The sequence below is a fragment of the Cryptotermes secundus genome, unplaced genomic scaffold, assembly GCF_002891405.2.
Source record: "Cryptotermes secundus unplaced genomic scaffold, Csec_1.0 scaffold631, whole genome shotgun sequence".
Classification (NCBI taxonomy): domain Eukaryota; kingdom Metazoa; phylum Arthropoda; class Insecta; order Blattodea; family Kalotermitidae; genus Cryptotermes; species Cryptotermes secundus.
In genome coordinates this window covers 401,897-422,603 of record NW_019742970.1, presented here as the reverse complement: position 1 = coordinate 422,603, position 20,707 = coordinate 401,897, and the positions used below count along the sequence as shown (strand labels likewise).

Below are 20,707 nucleotides of genomic sequence, written 5' to 3'. Positions count from 1 at the left end.
TAGTACGAGAGACATTAACAACAATTCATATTTGGTATCCAGATTCACAAAATAACACTGATATTGGGGTACGTTCTAATTTGGTCTTCTAAATAAATTTCGTCACACACACAAAAAAGAACTTTTCATGGCAGGCATGTCTCTAATAGATTTTGGATCTTTTCTACCAACATGGCCGTCGGCAATGGGGGAAGGGGAGTTCTGGAGAAACAATTCCTGTTGGCACTCATGCCTACCAATAAGGCGCAGCTAAAGAACTCGTAAATATCAATCTTCCACCTTGTTTAACACGACAGTCACATAATGGTACTTCTGCCCCCGTTACTTGTGAGAGGACATCACCGCGTTTGAAATTAGAACGGGGCGGTTTCCACTTGCATGCAGAACAAAGGCCAGTCTATATATCACGGGCTTTAAAACAATATCTGCTTTACTTTCCACCCGAAATGTTTTCGTAACACGATTCTTCCGCTGTGATCATAGCGCTCTCTAGAATTTTCCCCCTTTCCTACTTCCGTGCCTAGCGAAGCACAACATTTTCTCCACTGAGCATGGATCGTGTTGATATGAAAATAGCACGCGCAGTGGACCCAATACTCTCACACGAACAAATTTATTTCTGATACACTGTTGTTTGTAACGAAATGCAAAAACGAACGTGGGGGCCGACAGAATAGTTTTTCAGCGGCTAGTGGGGGGTTCAGCCCGAAAATCGACTTGCGAACTTATGTTTAATCCGTTTAAGAATTTTTTAACGGACTATCCTAGAGTTCAGGGCCCGGGTATTGATACAGAGATGGCGCCACAGGTGGTGTTCAAAATCCCCTGGCACTAATGCAGTATGTGGTGCTGTTCGTCCTTTCGCATGTCTTTTGTGTGCGAGAGGGTATACTGATCGAGACCTCTGACTGACTTGCAGCTGAACACAAATACATGGCATACAGGCCTACATTAGACCGTACGGTGATGCTGAAGCAATCCATCCGGAGATTTACACGTGTTCAGCACCCCGCAACAAGTAAACGTGTTTGGAATGTTGTCTTTCTGCGTGTACATGCCCCTCGCTACCGCCTGTACAGCTGGACGCTTATTAGTCATGTTCAGTGCATCATTCCAGAGCTCACCCATCATAAGACGCTGCCCGTACTACTACGTAAATTTTGTGAAAATTTTGGATCCATGAACTCTCAGTCCAAGTCCAAGTCACATTGCGACTGAATGTTAGTTAGTCAATCAGTAAGTCTTGGTGTCGAGCCCCATCTGGGGCTCATGACCAGATATTTATTACTCTTTGGCATTTACGGTCTTGTTTTTGTGGGGCGCCTTCTCTGACGAGAGGACAGGTCTGTCTTTTATATATGCTGCTGGCCCTTGCCAGCGCAGTCTTCTTCGAGTCCGAGTCCCTTGAGACTCGCGACCATATTTTACTGTCTCAGATATGAGACAGATTTGAGATTTGATTTAAATTTTCACGTACTTACAAAGGTGCCAGTTTTATGTTCGAAACGACGTAACTTAATTCACTGTTATATCGGAGGAAGGTGGGAAAGAAGTAAAGGTATGTAGGGTTAAAGGAGGAAAACATAAAATGTGCGGTTCCCCGTTGAATTTAAATGACCATTCCATAAGTATTCGACCAGGACCACATATTATGAAGCATCACACAAATTTCTTCAGCCTAATGTTACTTCCTGTCCTCAGATCCAATTACATACGAGTACACTGTTCGATGGTGTTCTTTGTAATTTCTACACACCGTTTGCCTATGTATCCATTTGCTGCAAATCAGATTGCATTGCACATGTTTTATTAGTCGTAGATTATTTTATTTGCAAAGAAAATCATCAAGTATCGGAGTCGAACCCGAGATTCTGGAATCCGAACGATGCACCGACAGTACTGATCGTGCTTTTAATTCTTTCCTATTGAGCTTATGAAGAGGCAGGAGTGTCCGACATTCTGTCTCCGCAGAGATGCAATAACAACCAAGTGTCAACTTGTCTCATGGCCGAATAAAACGTGTCGTTTCCAGATTTCATTATCACCCCTTCAAAATACCTTCAGTATGCTAGTGACAATGTCCCCTGCACATCCTGACTGAAATCCCACACAAGGGCTTGCGAAACTCTACGGCTCACGTAAATGTGTGAGGTAGGAGCAAGGACGATTACTATCCAACGAACGAACTAACTAACTAACTAACTAACTAACCACCTAACCAACCAATTAAATTAGTGACTGGTGTAGCACTGACTCTCTAGGCTTGTATTCGGAAGGCATTTGCTTCGAATCTCGGCTGGGACGCCGACTACACTGACTAAAGTAGCTCTCCTTTTCCCAAGCCCCTCCAGGCAAATGCCAGGCTAGTGCCTCGACTACGGTGCGACCGCTTCCTCTCAAACAGTTTAAAATTAATCAGTCATCCTGCCATTCGGCGGTATGCATACTGGCTAATGACGGCGCCGTAAAGTGGTCATACTTGTGGGCGTCGCAGACTTCTGAGAAGTGAATTAATTAACGTACGTAAAAAAGGTAGAGCTGTCCTTGTAACAGGCCGTCGAGGCTCCCACATTTTCTGTAGAAAATTGGCTCATAGATGGCGGTAAGGTTGTCAGACTTACGCGCCGGCCCCCCTTTACCTGCAGGAAGATTCCTGGTACGCATTTCTGTTAAAGACTGAGTCGACCCCAGGGCCATAGTGCGGCTGTAAGTATGTTAAGTTAATTGAGAAATCCAGTGACCTCATCGGGAATTGAACCGGCGAACTTCCGGCTTGTAGTATAGTGCCTCAGTCAAATTTATTGCACAGATGCATGCCAGAACGAAATTCGCTCTACAGTTTCAAGTGTCCCTCTTCTCGGATCAAAAGTTTCTGTTCCGTTGGGTAAGTTACCAGATGAAAAATAAAGCTTTCAGTATTATGGATTCAGTTTATGTGTCAAGAACGTATATAATGAAAGATTATTGACGATGCATCTCCATACAATGGAATCCGCATTTCAGAATTTACTGTTCACGGCGGGAGGGACGTGAGGAGACGGGGAAGGGATGAAGAGAGACCGGAACAGCGTGACGTCTAACTCTCGGCCCATCTGCTCAGTTCTAATTCCTGCCTCATGTACACACATCAGGCCGGATAACAGCTTAACAGGCTTGGGCGTAAAACGGACGATGTATGTTTTCTTACCTCCGGTCTGGTTGCAGAGAAGTTTAGGGCGCTTCACATCGAGTTGAGTTGTGAAGTTGTAATAAAAGTGTAATGAAATATGTCTGCCCACGGAACATATAGGGTTATTTTTATATCTGGAGCTGTGTCACTGACGCTCTTCTTGCGTGGAGAGGAGTTACCTCCTGGAGTAGAGATGAGGAAACAGAGGCACTGGAGAAGCACCTCCACAGAGAGGCGACAGTAACCGAAACCCCGAACAACTAGTTTCATTTCCACGAACGCTTGTGTCGCAATATTACCGAACCATTGCTCAGTCTTGCGGCTATGTGGAGACACATCCATTTAAAACAAGGATTCATTAAGATGACTCGCAAAACGCTCGTGGTAAAGCAGCCTTAGTTGTTCGTTCATACACCGAAAATATATACGTCTGGGGGCACGCGGTAGCGTAGTTGGTTGAGGCACTATGCTACAAGCCGGAAGGTCGCGGGATCAAATCCCGATGAGGTCATTGGATTTTTTTTAATTTACCTAATCCTTCCAGCCGCACTATGGCCCTGGGTTCGACTCAACCTCTAACAGAAATGAGTACCAGGAGTATTCTTGGAATGTTCTTGGGGGTAAAGGGCGACCGGTGCGTAAGGCTGACAACCTTACCGCTATCTATGAGCCGATTGTCTAGTAAATGTGGGAGCCTCAACATCTCACATGCCTATGGGCCTCCACGGCCTGTTACAGGGATAGCTTTACTTTGTACTTACTTATATATACGGCTTATTTAACGACGCTGGCAGCAGATCAGACGATATACGGTCAATTAGTAGGATGATTAGTGAATATAAGTTATTATACCGTCATTTTCCCGAAGGAACTGAGAAAACCCACGGAAGTTTTCATTCAGGATTGCCGGACTCAAGGCTCGGATATGAACCTGAGACTTGCCGAATATGATGTAGGAGTGCTATTCTCTCGAAAGTGGCGTTCCATTCCAAAATGTTTTGTAAGTATGTTAAATGTCATGTTAAATGTTATGTATTGCTTCCTTCTTTACATAAACCCTAAAATGTTAGTATATAAATAAAATAACCGTTTTAACCCTCTGAAGCACGAATTTCGTCTAAAAATTCAGTCCGTACCTCACAGGAAACATTACGTCTCCGCTACAAAGCCCAACCGGTTAATGCTGCTTAGGGAAACAGTCGCTGTTTGTCCTCAGAACCGTGCGAAACACGTATATATATATATATGTGGGCAGAATGCAAACTTATGTAATGCTACATGAGGTGGTACGTACAGTAACCACTTTGCTCTAGAATATCAATGAATGGGTGGATGTTTGGATGAAGACAGGGATGCGCAGTGGGCGATTGGATAGGCTCATCAATGACTGAATGGATTGGTTGCTAATTGGTTAAGCGGATGCAATGGTTTCTTGGTGATTGGATAGACGAAAGATTGGATGAAGTTCCAGTAAAACTTCGTATTCTTTAAACCGTAACTGTTCATAAAATTATGACATGGTGTGAAATACAGACGGCAAGACTTTTAACTTTGTCTCAAATAAATTTTCGATGTAAAATAAAATGTTAAGTTGTAATTGCATTGCGCCATGAATGCGTATGGCGGGGTGGATGTAAGGCTCCACTATTCCTGCACTCGGCAGCAGCTGAAAGTGAGTGGTCACCGTTACGCACTGGATATGAGGCTGGGTTGGCCCGAGTTCCACAACTTCTGACGTGTTTCTGCTATGACAGAAATGAATACTTAGAAGGACAGTACGTGGCAGAGAAAGGCACTGCATTCCTTGGGACGCCCAGGGTTGATGACTAATTGAACTCTCTCCTCTCGCTGCTACCACGGAACAGCCGCAAGCTCCCGGCCGGCGTGCGTCACATGCCAGCGCATTACAATATCTTGGCAGTAACTGTGCTCACTTTATGGCGCTGTCTGTACCTAGACTGTCCAGCGTCAAGTAAAAAGAGTAACTGATGAATTAGAAACGAAGTGGTCGTGGCCTATAATCGAGATACCAAAGAACGCCAGACAGGATAGACGGTGTTCCTGGGCCCCCGTTATCACAGCAAAAGTTAAAAAACTGTAACTCATGAAATGATCAGAGGACAGGGACTAGCTCTGTCGATTGAACTCAACTGAGTAGGTTCCACCTGAAGACGGAGACAGAATCCAGTCTCCGAAACGTCATCTTTTTAAATAAATAGAAACAGAACGATGGATAATATCCAGGACCACAATATTTGTTCCCCAAAGACGTTTCTTGGGTTCTCACGGCGACGATTATGAAAGATGCTGGTTTCTGGGATGTGAGGTCGTGTATTCTGGTATTTGCCAACATTTCGGAAGAACCAACTGTCTCCGTTTCCAGGGTCTGCCCTGACTTCGTTCAGGCAGTTAACATAATAATAATAATAATACATCATTCAGTGATAAAATTGTGCACATTCCATGCTTCACCCCATGAAGGCGTATAGGGGTCGTGGAAGTAAACCTAAACGCACTCCAGATCTTAGAACTACAGGTCAATGGCTTGCTGTCTTCAGGTTATGCCTGTTTTACGCCCCCCCCCCCAAAGCCCATGGACCCTTCAGTATGAGAGGGGACGATCTGCACATCCATACAAATTAACGACGGACTGCTCCCATCCCCTTTCAGTTTGATGCATTATGCAACCTTCACAACTTCAAGGAGTAACTCGCATCTCAAGCAAATTAAACTATAGCAGTGCGGCACACGCAAACTTTCCCCTGAATACCGCGCCGTGGAGGTACAGATCAACGCATTAACCTTGGCACTAAATGGAAGTGAATGGTTAGCTTTACGCCCCGACTGTTTTAACACCGGTACTTGTTTAGTTAAGAATGAGGGCGCTAGAGCAGGTCTAAGCGATGTAGAAAAGTGAAAAATCTCTTGCCCGTGCTGGGAATCGAACCCTGATTCCTAGGCCATGCAGTCGATAGCGTACTCATAGCGGCAGATATAGGGGAGAATACATAAATGGCACAGATGTCACAGTGCGGCAGATGTACCTTACCGTGCTGTGTGCCTTATAACCATTTTCTGATCAATATTTCGGTTTTCCTCGATCACGGAGTGAAATGTTTCTCTCGAGCCGCCACCGAACAAAATGACGTCACTTCTTTCCTTCTGCCGTTTCATTTTACGTAGAAATACAGAATATTGTGGTTCTGGGGGGACCCGTACTGCGAAAGCCAGTTTCCTTGTTCAATTGTGGGGTAATGTTGCCGCGAAAGGAGCGCCGCGTGCGGAGGGGGCAGTGGGGCGTGGATGACACATCCGAAGTTGTTGCTTTCCGCTCAGTTACAGCAGAAGCGCTGCGGTTGGCAGCAGCGGCTGGAGGAGTCGGTGCGTTAGGATTCGTCAAAGTTGCGTGTGAAATAAATTTATTTCTCTCGCAGTGGCCGCAGGATGTTCGTCAGCTGTGAGCACACTGGACAGGAAAGAGAGCGCTGCACTCCGTGAGCACATCTGTGTGTGCCAGCTGAACAACACGCGGCCCCATAGTGTGTTAGTGTGTTTCTGTGCTTCTCACAGTGGCATCTGAGCTGCAGCGTAAGTTTTCTGTTGCTATGTACGATTACTGTTATCGTTTTTACTAGGATCCCGGATATCTCGGTTGGTATAGGAACTGGCTACGGCCTGAACGGCCGAGGAATCGGAGTTCGATCCAAGGCAGGGCCTAGATATTTTGCTTTCCACCGCCGCGTCAAGACAGGCTCTGGAACCAAGTCTTGTATGAAATAGGTACCGGAAGCTCCAGCAGCAGTTGTAAAGCAGACGAGGCGTGAAGCTGACAGATCACCTCAAATCTAGTGCCCCAGGGTTAAGAATACGTGGCATTATACCTCCACCCCATACGTCACCATGCCATTGTGTTTACTTAAGTAAAAGATCAACGTTACCTTAGGTTTGTTGTTATTGTTGTTGAACGTATTAATAACGTGACAAAATTAAAACTGACAGACGTTCACAGTTCGGGTTAATGTAAAGTAAGTAAGTAAAGGTATCCCTGTAACAAGCCGTGGAGGCCCATAGAGTTTTGCGACGTTGAGGCTCCCATATTTTCTAGACAATCGGCTCATAGATGGAGGCAAGGCTGTCAGCCCTACGCGCCGGCCGCCCTTTACCCCAGGAAGATTTCCGGTACTCATTTCTGTTAGAGGCTGAGTCGACCCAAGGGCCATAGTGCAGATGGAAGGATTAGGTCAACTGGGAAAAGAAATTCAATGACCTCATCGGGACTTGAACCCTCGACCTTCCGGCTTGTAGCATAGTGCCTCAATCAACTACGCCACCATTAGAAAGAGTTTGTAAATCAAAATTTCGTGACTAATTTTAGTGTAGCCTCCCTCCCTTCCGATTACCATAGAAATTCCTTGAGCTCTTTCGGAACGACTTGATGAAAACGATTCTTACGCACACGTCATTCACTTGTTCAGCCACTCAGCGTGATGTCGCGAAGATGGCGTCTTGTCACGTGCAGCACCGACGCTCCACTGTCACCTACACATGAAGGCCGGGTTTCGCCGAAGAATTTCTGCTGGCCCAAACTCAGGAAACAAAGCCGTGCAGAACACCACATCCTCCGGTTTCGGGCGCGGAAACTACAAATTCAGTATCTGCACTATGTATTGTCGGATGGTGAAGCCCATCCACTCTACGAAGCACCGTGACTCACACCTTATGTAGCCAACATTACGAATGAAAATTCCTCTGTAAACATGTCTGAATTTCCTACCGCCGTATCGATACAGGAGCTGATACCTTTCTCATGATGACGTAACAAGCTGCGTCACTGACAGGCGATAAACCAGCCTTGTTCCCATAGTAGAGGGACAACTGATGAATTGGAAGGGATGTGGAAGGAAGCGGTTCGGGCATAATCGTAATACCATTCCAGTAATTTTCCTAGAGGGACTGAGGGAAAACTACTCAGGATAGTTCATGCTCTATCCGAGATTCGAACCGAACACCTACCGTATACGAGTCTAGAACATTATCGGTCACTAAGGCGGCTCAAAGTTATGTATCACATTCTGTCCCCCCAGAATTCGACTTCAGAAATGCAGGAAACCGCAATTAAGTTGACATGAAAGGGTTTCGAACCGTGGTCTTCCTAATACGAAGCCGCCAGCCAGTACGTACGCCAATTTCAGAAGATGTATCTGGTGGAACGCAATAGCAGAAGGGTATGTGAAAGTGGAAACTGTTCATGCGAAGGCCTGGCTGAGGGGAGACCGTGGCTGAACAAACACGAGGAGGGGCGACGCAGGTGTACAGCTGTACCTCAGGAAAAACAGAAATGTCACTGTTGACACAACCACTGATACTGCTGCTCTAATACAGCGATAACTCAACTGATCTTCTGAGACATAAAGCCTTCTAGTCTACTAGAAGTTCTCAGACGTTTCTGAGGGAGATACTGCCTCCATTTTCAGGGTCGAAGAGCAAACAAAGCAAATAACCAGTGTCTAGGCTATATAGTGCCGAACGGTAAGATGGCGAAGTGTTACCCCGGCATGTCTTCAGTGACTGCAGAAAACTACATCAGTCCTCCGGTCATGATAGCCGATGTCCCTGTCGAGATTCAAACCGAACCCCTCTCGAATATGTGCCAAGAATGCTAATGCTACACCAGACTGCTCGGTAACTGGCACGTGTGTGTTACGTCGCTCTTGCTCTGAGTGCCTGTGCTCAATCAGAATTGATGGATCGGGGCGTGACCCGGCAGAAGCATGACGTCAGGACGTTTACATAGGGTAGGGATCAGAAACGTGTCGCCTTTGCCAAACAACACATCATCACTTTTTCTCGGGTTACGGAGAGAACCCCACCCCCCAACCCCGTGATTTCCTTGGGTCTCCCCAACATACGAACGTCTCGGGTTCAAACAGGGCTGTCGCTATGCTCGGGACTACGGTACGCAGAAGAGGGAGGTAAAGGGAAGTTGTCTCTATGCTTAGTTAAGCTTCATGCCATGAACACGAATGCGGGGGTGAAAGTGATCACCTTCATGCCCCGGCTGCTTTGCTCCAGGGGAAAGAGCCCCACGCTACCAATTATATGGGAGGCCGGCTGGGCCCCAAAGCTAGTCTGGACGCTGAAGTAATAATAGCTTAATTCGGAGAATGTCTCCTGCCGTTCATTTCAGGGCGTTTTGTCTTTCGTCTGCTGTCTACAAACTTAAAGACTTAAATATAAGAAATCTGTTAGTTCTGCCTATTGTTTTGTATGCATGGGAAACTTGGTCTCTCACATTAAGGGGAGTGCCGAGAAGAACCTTTGGGCATAATACAGATGAAGTGACAGGAGACTGAAGAAGACCGTGTAATGAGGTGCTCCATAACTTGCACTCTTCGCCAACTATAATTAGAACTATCGAGTCAAGGACGATGAGATTGGCGGGGTATGTAACATGCATGGGGGAGAAGAGACATACACAGTCTTCGTATGAAAGCCTGAAGGGAAAAATTGAGGAATAAATAATATAAAAATTGACCTCAGAGAAGTATGATGGGGGAGTATAGATTGAATTCATCTGGCTCATGATTTGGACAAATGGCGGGCTCTTGTGAACACGGTAATGAACCTTTCAGTTCCAATAAAATTCTGACAATTTCTTGAGTAGATGAGCGAATTTGGCTTCCCCAGAAGCACTCAGATCCATGGAATTATTATTGATTACATTAATTTGCATACCTGTGACATCTGTTGAGAAGCCACGGGCACCGATGCATACAGTAAACCATTGCTATGCGGATTAATTGGGGCAGTTCATCCGGATTAAGCGATAATCTGGAAGCAAAGTGAAGCAAAGGGTAGCACTAAAAGACCAAAAAAAAAAAACTTAGCAAAAAAATAATTATAGAAATTGACGATATAAATAGTGCTGATGAAAATAAATAAAATAGATATTAGTGTACAGCCTATAAACTAAAAGAAGACCTTTTTATTCATCGATATAAGACTCAGAAATTGAAATTGTTTTGAATATAATAATGCAGGTTTGAAGAAACCGTCAAGTTTTGTCTGAACAGACAAGTGACACATTTGCCTTCATAAATGCCACGCGTCTTTTGAAGTTCGCACTCAACTGTGAACAGCATCTGTTATTCTTCATGTTTCGATCCGGATTGGCGAGGGCTTGCTGTTTGTCGCGTCCGCTTGCAGCCCGACGATCCTGGCTGAGGTTACGCAATGTTGTGGTGTAGGGTTTACAATCCACACGTGCCAGTGTTCATACCATTACAATAATATCGACTGACGTCATTGCGGCGTGGAGGGGGAAGGGAGCTGTGCGACGGAAGTGCGTGTTCGCAGGATGCGTTACCCGTATGGGTTTGAGTCTGAGTGAAGTCATAAGACGTGGCAACAGTCACGACCTGTAAGTTACTTGTTTCTTACGTTATTAGCTCCATGTACTCCTGTATTATTTAACGACTCTGTTTCATCTGCGTAGGTTCTCAGCTAATAGTCTATAGCAACAAATGCTAATAAATAATCATTCGATGTGATCAGATGGGAAGGGGTTTGGAAATATTGAAATTGTTTTAATGTTTATCAGAATTTGTTAGGAAACAAATAGATGGAAAGAAAACATTTGGTCACAGCTGGCACACAATAAAACCAATGTAGTTACCTTGATTTAGAATACAGTTCATGTTTGTGTCAGGCTGACAGCGAAGATTCTGTAAGAATATTTCGTGCAAATGTGAAAAATGCTTTCTGGTGTGTACATGGCTCTCTGCTCGACGCTACACACCGTCGAATGTTAGGACGATTGGCAAGTAATGAATTGAAGAGGATATGGAAGGAAGCGGTTATGCGGTTGTAGCCTTATCGAAGTACTATCCAGGGACTTCCGTGGAGAGACTAATGAAAACCACGTAAAACCTGTGTATTGGCAGAGATTCAAACCGAGCACCTCTCGAATAAAAATCCAGAGCACTGTTTCTAGAAGAGTCTACTGGATGAATGGTCTCCGAATTCGAACCAATGCACGTCAGAGAATAATTCAGAGACATTAAATACTCTATGAAGTTTTATTCCAGAATCGCTGAAAATCTGTTGCCTGTCCACGGCCTTCAAATTCCCTGCCTGAAATGTTCTCCGCACACCGCCACTGTGAGGTACAGTACAAAGGGCAAAGTTGTCCTGTAACAGGCCTTGGAGGCCCACAGGATTGTGAGACGTCGAGGCTCCCACATTTTCTAAACAATCGGCCCACAGATGACGGTGAGGTTGTCAGCCTTACGCGCCGGCCGCCCTTTACCCGTATGGAGTGTCCTGGTACTCATTCTGTTAGAGGCTGAGTCGACGCCAAGGACATAGTGCGGCTGGAAGGATTAGGTCAAATGGACAATCCAGTGACCTCATCGGGAATCGAAACCGCACAGTGCCTCAGCCAACCACGGAAGAATACTTTCTACGAATCTGGACGTGCTACATTTCAGCGAGCGTCCTCATGTCTGTCTGTCAGTCAGTGTATGTCCCGCAATTTGTTCTCCACTTCTGCGCATGAGCAGAGTCCGTGTAGCAGCCATCCGCACTGCTTCTTGCAGTCGCAGCTGCGAGCTGGTACCTTCCTTCATCGGATACTGAACACCAAAGTGTGACGGAAGTTCAGTTTCTTATCACAAAACTGATAACTTGAGATCCGGCTGATGAGACACCCTGTGACCCAGTTGATTCTCTTCATGGCACAGGAAACAAAAGAAACACACGCCTACATTCAAATGCTTAACTAACACATATATGTATAGGGCCTGGCATTCATACAGTGAGCATGTTTATGAGTCTTATCTCCTAGAACGTGACACCGTGTAGTCCGGTAACTCGCCGACGTTTCCGAGAGACAGAAGTCCTCCATGTTCATCCGCTCTGGCTGCTGCTTGCTTGGCTTACTCTTCGACATTGAAGAAGGAGGCAGTATGTTCCTCCGAAACGTCGGTAAATATCTACCAGACTACAAGGCGTTACATCCCAGGAGACAGTAATCTTAACATTTATATCAGTGAGAATCAGACGTTTCTACCGTTACCATGTATTTGCGCAGTGTGTCTACTCCGGCGCCAGTTTAGTTCGATTTCGGTAAATATGTGCGTAATTTTTGTATTTGGGCTGCAGATTGCAATTTTGGCCTATTATCACATTTTTCTCCTGGCTGATTTTAAAATCCGATAGAATTCCATTGTTATTAGATTAAATTAGATTAGGCAGAGCACCCTCTACTGAGATGTGACGCCGTGCGTTCCTGTAACAGTCCACCGACGTTTCGGAGGAACGTTATTATTATTACGATCTGGGACAATCGGCCAATTAACACGACTGATTGTCCCAGATCGTAACAATAATAATGTCACGTGTAGGTGTGACTATAGACGGGGTTTGGATTGAGCTTCCGCGCTCAAGTCCTCTCCGAATGGCGGCTCCCTTCCATTTGATTCTCTTCCTTATAACCCCTCGGCACGGACCGCGCAGACAACACCGTTCATTCTCGTATGCTAACCGTTTCCTCGGGAATGTGTTCGTGCCACCCAGCAACGGGTCTACACCGCGATTACTACTGGTTACCGTATTTTGGAAGTGTCGTTGCTATGGCTCCCACTTCAGAAATACTTGCGTCTGCCCATTGTTGTCACGGATTGTAGGGGAACTACTTGTTCAGAGTGGGCGCCAGTGGCATAAAGCACATGCCAAATTTCATCATTATCTGTCTGGCGGTTCTCGAGCATAAAACATCTGGACGGACATAGCAGTGCAAGGCTCTGAAGCTCTCTGTTTTGCTGTGTGCGCAGGATGCACGCGGGGTGGCTAGCGGTCTGGTTGGGGCTCCTGGCCCCCTCCTCGGGCGGCTCCCGAAGGTTTCTCAACTACACTGGGGACATCATGCTGGGGGCACTCTTCCCCATTCACCACAAGGGGTCCGGTGGGGCCGAGTGTGGCAAAATACAGGTGAGTTTTGACATTCAACTCAAAGGTACTCATTGATCCTCAAATGATTTTAAGTGTACTGTCTTCTGGGATGAGGCGTCATGTAACCCAGCACAAGTTCGACAATTTTTCGGAGGAGTATATTGCTTCCATCTTCAGGGTCGAAAAGAAGATGGAGATGCCGCCTTCGAAAAAATCCCAGAGATAACCAGTGGGCACTAGAAAACAGAGCAGAGTAACCAGTGCTGGTCCTGAAAATGGTCTACCAGACTATACGGCGTCACGCCCCATAAAATAGTACTCTTCATACTGCCGTCATAGCCTTGAGCCTAATTAAACTGACTCCTTTCTCTGCCGTATACATTTCTTGTGTTGTCCGGCTCATATCAGCCCCTTCCCCACGGCATTTTCCTTGAGTTCTTCCAGAGAGACTGAGTAAAACCAGGCAGTAAGCAAGTAGACCGGAGCTCAGACACGTTATGAAAATAGCCTTTCGGTTTTGTTGTGTCCTTCCAAGTCTTCTTCGGGCACTTCATTGCTATGGCACTCAAACTACCAAATTGGTTCTCCTCAAATTTGGTTTGGTCAAATTCCTGCTTCAAGCGAAGGGGGGGGGGGCGTGCTTGCTTCTGCAGTGTAAGGGGAAGGAAGGGTGACGCACTGAACCTACACACACGCCCTACAGATCTTATATCAGTCAGTGGACCCAACCAAATTCACAGCGCATTCTGTTAAGAACGGACTGGCCTGAAAATATGGACATTAAATTACATTCGTGCTTACGTAAATTGCTACATGCAGGCTTAAACCCGTCATTTGTAATGCTTAAGGCAGATTTTAGTGAACACTGTTATACGCAGCTTCTATCATGCAAGCATTTCCATGTATAAGTACTTTGCACTGATCCTAAATAGTCGTAATATTCACCCCTTTAAGCTCTGTGGTCACTATATGTACCACCCGCTTTAACAAATTTAAACTCTCGATTCTATGAGCCGGGATAGCGTAGTCGCTATAGCGACTGGCTACAGGCTGCAGAACCGAGGGGTCGGAGTTCGAGTCCGGGTAGGGTCAAGAATTTTCTCTTCTCCACGTCGTCCAGACTGCCTCTGGGGCCCACCCAGCCTCCTAACCAATGGGTACCGGGGGCTCTTTCCCCGGGAATAAAGCAGCGGGAGCGTGATGCCGACCACTCACCTCCAAGTAGTGCCGAGGTCAAGGTAATATGGATCTATACATCCCCTATACGCCTTCATGGCGTAGTGCTTAATTAATTAATTAAGCACAGGGCAACTTTTAATTCTACATTCTGCCCACAGACTGTATTTGTATGTTCCGTGTGGTTATCACAATAAGCCGTGATTGTTTCGCTAAACAGCTTTAACCTACTGGGCTTTGTAAGGAAGACGTGCTTCCTGTGAGGTAAGAACTGAATATTTATATACATGTACTATCTACTCATACAAGGGCTAAGGGCCAGTTTACCATAAAAGACTAACTGATCCTTTGTATATTAATCCCTTGACACATTTCTATGTTACTAGATATTCAGCACTTCTAGTGTAGCCTGTTCGTGTTTAAGTTTCAGTCAGTAGACAGTAAGCAGACGTCACGCTGAAAGAAACGTAACATCGTAACAAGGTACATTCGTCCCGATGTATAGTACGACGCCGTGCTCATGCGGCAACTTCTCTGACAACTCTGTAATGCAGATCAGTATACGCAAGCACTGCAGGCGTTTACTTTCCCGAATGAAACAAAGCTCGCTACGGTACATCGAGACGCGAACAAAATGCGTTGTATTTATTTTTCTCCTTCACCTTTGCGGATTATGCCCTTTGACACCCTTCTAATGCAGAATTAACTTATGAAGTATGTCTCCTAGTTATTTAGTAGAACTCATTAGAATGGAGATCGGCCCATCGCAAGGCTTCTTACCGACACAAGACGACTCAAGGGAAGAAAAAGCACAGATCTACACCCCTTGAGAGATTTCAATCCATGATCCAGTGTTTGAGCGGTCGAAGACGCGATAGTCCTTTGACAACGCGCCAATTGTAATAGATGTCGCATTTATTTAAAAACGACTTGTAAGTTTCGGAGGTTATGTAAAATCGACCACCATGAATGCTGATTCAGCAGAAACTGTCGGTTTTCATGTCAGACATATCCCAGCAGATACGAAGTATATACAGTAAATTTCGTGTTCTTATGCCTGGCTTCTGGGTCAAGCGCGAGGAGAAATATGGCAAGTAGCTGGGCAGTGGTTGCAGCCGCACTGTGGGAGGGAGAGTCACACAATATAACCCGCTCTTTATAGATGCTTTAAAATAAAAAAGGGTAACACTATCCCTGTAACAGGCCGTGGAGGCCTATAGGGTTGTGAGACGTCGAGGCACTCACATTTGGTAGACAGTCGGCTCAGAGATGGCGGTGAGGTTGTTAGCCTTATGCGCCTGCCAGACGCCCTTTACCGCCAGGAAGATTCCTGGTACTCATTCCTGTTAGAGGCCGAGTCGACCCCAGGGCCATAGTGCAGCTGGAAGTGTTATGTAAATTGAAAAATCTAATGATCTCATCGGTAATTGAAAGAGAATCCTTCCGCCATGTAGCGTAGCGCCTCAAGCAATTGCGCTACCACGTGACTCCAGATTCTTTACAGTACGCGAATGAAGTAAATTATAACAGAGGAAATTAAGGAGCAAAATTAATTAATTAACTGGAGATAACAAGAATTGAGTTTCGTCTCCCTATGAAAAGCAGTGTGAGAAAAAAAACAAAGTCACATTAACTTCATGAAACAGTGTGCGTGGAGTTCAGAGTTCATAATCATGCTAAATTCATCATCATCATCTCTGAAGGGTGGGATGTAGGGAACCCGTCTGTTCCAGTTGGAGGATGGAGTACAGCCACTCGAGGCAATGCTGTACACCCTGGAGCTCATAAACAGGAATCCAGACCTGCTGCCGGGGATCAAACTCGGCATGATCGCGTATGATTCCTGTGATAGCCCTGCATATGCTCTTGAACAGACCCTCGACATCATTAAAGGTATGAAACATATTACAGATCTTAGGCAGTTCATCGTAACACAGAGAGAAATCACGTTTAAAATTCTGTCCTTGGTAATGAGCAGGGCCCGGATTTTGATGACCTTAAATATTTTAAAAATGGCCGAAGTATCGAGGAAATGACCTAAAATATGACCCAAAAATGTAATATGCAGGGCCCGGATTTTAATGACCTGAAAATATTCAAAAAATGACCTATAAAATGACCGAAAAAAAATTAAGAAAAATTACCTAAAGGAGAAAAGAAACAACACTTCGCTTCCATGTTATTCACATTCCAGAAAACATGTGAAGAAAAAATCCCTAAAATGGCCAAAAATGACAAGAAATACCCTTAAAAGTCCAAACATTTACCAAAAAATTACCCCCAAAATGAAAAAATGATCTTAAACCTAAAAATGTCATAAAATGACAAAAAATTACCTACAAAATTTACATTTCTGTAACCAGAAGCTCATATCCGAGATTTATATATTTAAGAGCATCGCATAGGATACAAGGAAAAAAAGATGACATGTCATCAAAATCCGGGCCCAGCTAATGAGTATTTCCTAAGCCACAGGTAAAAAGTAAAGTAAAGCTACCCCTGTAACAGGCCGTGGAGGTCCATAGGATTGAGAAATGTTGAGGTTCCCACATTTTCTACACAATTGGCTCACAAATGGCGGCAAGGTTGTCAGCTTTACGCGCCGGTCGCCCTTTACCCCCAAGAATATTCCTGGTACTCATTTCTGTTAGAGGCTGAGTCGACCCCAGGGCCATAGTGCGGCTGGAAGGATTACGTCAACTGAAAAAATCCAATGACCTCATCGGGACTTGACCCCGCGACCTTCCGGCTTGTAGCATAATGCCTCAACCAACTACGCTACCGCGAGTAACACTTTTATAAATACATTTTGTTCCCTTGTGTGCTGCATGTCTCACCCAACACCATCATTTTCGACTTAACACTAGAAATACCAGCTTTAATTCCTACCCTTTCAAGTCAAAGTGTTGTTGTAATCATGAGTGGGTCTAAACAATATAAAGTTGCTTAGAACTTCAAACTACCTCCTAGTCTGCTGGCAGTTTGTACGCCAAGAGGTGTCGCATGCTGCCAGACATAGTAACGTTTGTAAAGGCACGTGTAGGTTTAGTCGCCGTATAAAACCTAAGTACAGTTATGACGCTGTGTAATTTTGAGGTATGAACTATTGACGTAAAACCATTTGTATGACAGGCCAGCGTGCAGACAATCAGACAAGAGACATCGCTATACAAAACACGTGGTCTGTAAGCCTTGAACACGATATTGCACACGTAGGCTGTACCATGTAATTTAAATTTCGGCCGTCAGTTGATGCGAAGTTGAAACATTTCATACTGCATATATGAAATAAGAGGATCCGGGGTAGCTCAGTCTATATATTGACTAGGCTATTGGCTCGATGATCGAGAAATCGTAGCTCGATTCCCGTCAGGGCAAGAAAGTTCTATTTTTGCCTTGGCGAGAGAAACTGCTCTAGGCTCTATCCAGCCTTTTGCCCAATGACGGGGGGGGGGGGGAGTGTCCACAGGGGTAATGCGGCCAGAGCGTGAAGCTGACCATACACCTTCAACTACTACCGAGCTTAATGATCTGTTGAGCTACATATCCACACTTTCTTATCCGTTTTCATTGCGCAATGCTTAACTGAGCCCAGAGACAATTATCTTTACATGACAAAGCAAGGTGCATGGATGAAGTGTTTGTCCAGGTTTCATTGCACACTACAGCGAGTTCCACGAACCTGAGTTCCAGTGTAAAGATGGCAGCACACCGAAATTCCGGGGCGGCGGGTTCGATAAAGTAGTGGCCGTCATTGGGGCGCAGTCCAGTTCCGTCACTATACAGGTTAGTGTGAGTTGCTCTGCAAAGGCACACAAGTTAACTCTTGTGGATAAGCGTGATACAAAGTCCGGTTGGTCCAGAACACTAAGTAACTATGTTGGACCCTAAATGGGCCCATCATACCAGGCCCAGATAATACATGAGCAATATGGAACACTGGTAGAATGAGAATTGGCAGGGGAAACCGACGTAATCGGAGAACACCTGTTCCAGTGCCACTTTCTCCACCTTATATCCCACATGAAAGGCACTGGAATTGAACCCTGGCCGCGGCAGTGTGAATCCAGCAGCTAACTGCCTCAAGTAATTATCTTAAACTGAGTAGCAAAACGTCAGCTGAAAACTGAGGCTGTAAGCTGCTGGATGGTTGGTCCTGTTACCACTATACACATAGCAATAGCTGAGTAAGGACCAATGAGGAATGATGGGATGAAACCGAGGAATTCCTGCTGCACTCCTACTTTGCATCGGACAAATGCCACATGAATTTATCAGAAATTCCTCAACTTTCATGGCGAGAGGCCTGGGCTATAACAAGACTAACAAAACCCGTTAATTTGATATTAAATATGAAAGTGAAGCGTATGCAACACATTCAAATCTCACAGCATAAGTTTCTCCAATGTATAGGGCCAACAATTGGGCCAATAGAGAAGATTTTGACAGAGTTACAGCACCAGGTTGCCAGTGAGGCATAGAGGAGCAGTGGGCAGCTTGGCGTACCTTCGTAGGAGGTTTCCATTCATCATTGTTGTTGCCACACATTTGTTGTAACAGATGCCATCCTTCATGGCCCACTGTCAGGAATGGCTTCATACACTAGTAATATCTTAGTAAAATATAAGTTCAGAACCAGGTAGAGGGAGTCTACCTGCATCTTCCATCCCTACATCCCTGGCCAGCGCTGATTCATCAGGAACTGTAATAAAGAGGTTTCTCTATAAAGTAATTAAAATAACATACAATGTAAATTAAATTTATTGGTATTTCAATGTCCCTCAGGCTGTACCATAACATGTCATATAACGCTGTGTGCTTATTGTGGCAGGTGGCAACGATGTTGCGACTGTTCCGTGTGCCACAGGTTAGCTACATGGCAACATCACCATCACTGAGTGACCAGAATCGCTTCCCATATTTCTTCCGCACAGTGCCAAGTGACGTCAATCAGGCTCATGCAATGCTGGAGATACTCAGGTAATTCAGGTCAAAAAAAGAGTGAAAGTTATTTGTACCAAGACCCCAGAACTTGATATTTAAACGTCAGTATTTTTCCCCTAATAACCAGGTGCCAAACACCTGGCTATATTAGTCCTCAGCTATTTAGGTCCCATCAGTCAGGCCATGGAGTAAAGCACTGTACATCTACAACCTTCTTCAAAATATCCTTGAATGTATGTCATTCCTTGAATAGGCACTTCGAAAAAGAAACCAACAAGTGCTTCCAACAAACCCTGGGGTATGGAGATTCTGCTTCCCCCCATATCTTGCAAACAAAATACAGTAACTATTAGGAAGACCAAGATGTAGGTGGGTGGACAACATTAAGATGGATCTTAGAGACATAGGATGGTGTTGTATGGACTAGATTGCTCTGGCTCTCATGCTTGCCAGAGGCCACCATAAGGTAACAGGATAGTACATACGTGGTAATGTAAAAGTAAAACTTATATTTAGGGTTCTGTTTCAGGCAGTTCAACTGGACATACGTGTCAGTGGTGCACTCTGACAACGAGTATGGGAACCATGGGTTCGAGATATTGAGCTCGCTGGCCGGGAGATACAATGTCTGCTTTACAGCGGCACAGCACATCGACAAAGAGAACTTCAGTGACAGGGACTACGATGGTGTGCTCAACAATATCGTCAACAAGACGGAGGTTCGTGGTGAGTGAGTGGAGGACCATAACTGAAGCAAGAAAATGAAAAGAATCTGGACAAGAAACCCCCAGCACCAGTTAGTGTTAAGCAAAGTGAGAGCTGGGTGATTGGGGTCAGGGGCGGTATTCTTGTTTGCCCAGGAGTTTCAAAAAAGAGAATAACAGTGGAGAAAGGAAATATACCCAATATTAATAACAAAAAGTAAAATTATTTCTAATGTGGCTCTATGTATGCTTCAGAACAGAGATCCTCAACTCTAGGGTGTCTGTAAAAATATTCTTAAATGTCTTGAACATAAATTTGTACATGAGCTTTCTGGTTCTCCCTCCTTTGAAAAATTATGGTGTAACTCATTCCAACTAACAGAACGATCTTCATGGAACTTCATACATCATGCCACCAGAGGTCATGCCACTTTGTAGCTATACCAACTTTTGGGTCATGCTGTAATTGACATAACCATCGCTTATAGTAGGGCCCTGAAATGAAGTGTGGTAATAGATCTTTGAAGAATATGGAACGTTTGCTGAGACTATTTTTATTGTGTAAGATTTGATGTTTTCATGGCAGTGACTATGAAGAAAGCAGTCCGGTACAAACAGGCTGTTTGTACTGGTTCTGACAGCCTCTTCGCTTGCGGATTTCTTATTTTCCTTCTACCCTGAAGATGGAGGCGACACGTTCCTCCGAAACGTCGGTTAACACCACATCTACATGGTGCCACCTCCCAGAAGACTGATTTCTTTA

General features: G+C 45.0%; 2 protein-coding genes across 8 annotated transcripts in view; one reads left to right on the top strand and one right to left on the bottom strand.

Annotated features, from left to right (window-relative positions):
* The window catches only part of LOC117282026 (putative zinc finger protein 286B), a 57,762-nt gene that overhangs the window by 8,920 nt on the left and 28,135 nt on the right, over window positions 1-20,707 (bottom strand). Inside the window, exons 2-4 of one of the 3 annotated variants that reach the window (XM_023868375.1) lie at window positions 18,803-18,998; window positions 17,979-18,098; window positions 9,905-10,000 (exon numbers count right to left, since the gene is read on the bottom strand). In XM_023868375.1, the coding sequence (XP_023724143.1) occupies window positions 9,905-9,913 (9 nt within the window). In that variant the 5' untranslated portion in view covers window positions 9,914-10,000; window positions 17,979-18,098; window positions 18,803-18,998. Of the gene's footprint in view, window positions 1-3,187; window positions 3,280-7,625; window positions 7,873-9,904; window positions 10,001-17,978; window positions 18,099-18,802; window positions 18,999-20,707 lie in introns of those variants that run through there. The other 2 variants (XM_023868373.2, XM_023868374.2) reach the window with 2 other exon arrangements.
* LOC111873563 (metabotropic glutamate receptor 3) overlaps window positions 1-20,707 on the top strand; it is a 36,584-nt gene that overhangs the window by 905 nt on the left and 14,972 nt on the right. For 3 of the 5 annotated variants that reach the window (XM_023868365.2, XM_023868364.2, XM_023868366.2), the window contains exons 2-6: window positions 13,003-13,159; window positions 16,030-16,189; window positions 17,946-18,082; window positions 19,128-19,276; window positions 19,770-19,966. In XM_023868365.2, coding sequence (XP_023724133.1) covers window positions 13,003-13,159; window positions 16,030-16,189; window positions 17,946-18,082; window positions 19,128-19,276; window positions 19,770-19,966 — 800 coding nt within the window. Of the gene's footprint in view, window positions 1-6,523; window positions 6,758-11,848; window positions 11,985-13,002; window positions 13,160-16,029; window positions 16,190-17,945; window positions 18,083-19,127; window positions 19,277-19,769; window positions 19,967-20,707 lie in introns of those variants that run through there. The other 2 variants (XM_023868367.2, XM_023868368.2) reach the window with 2 other exon arrangements.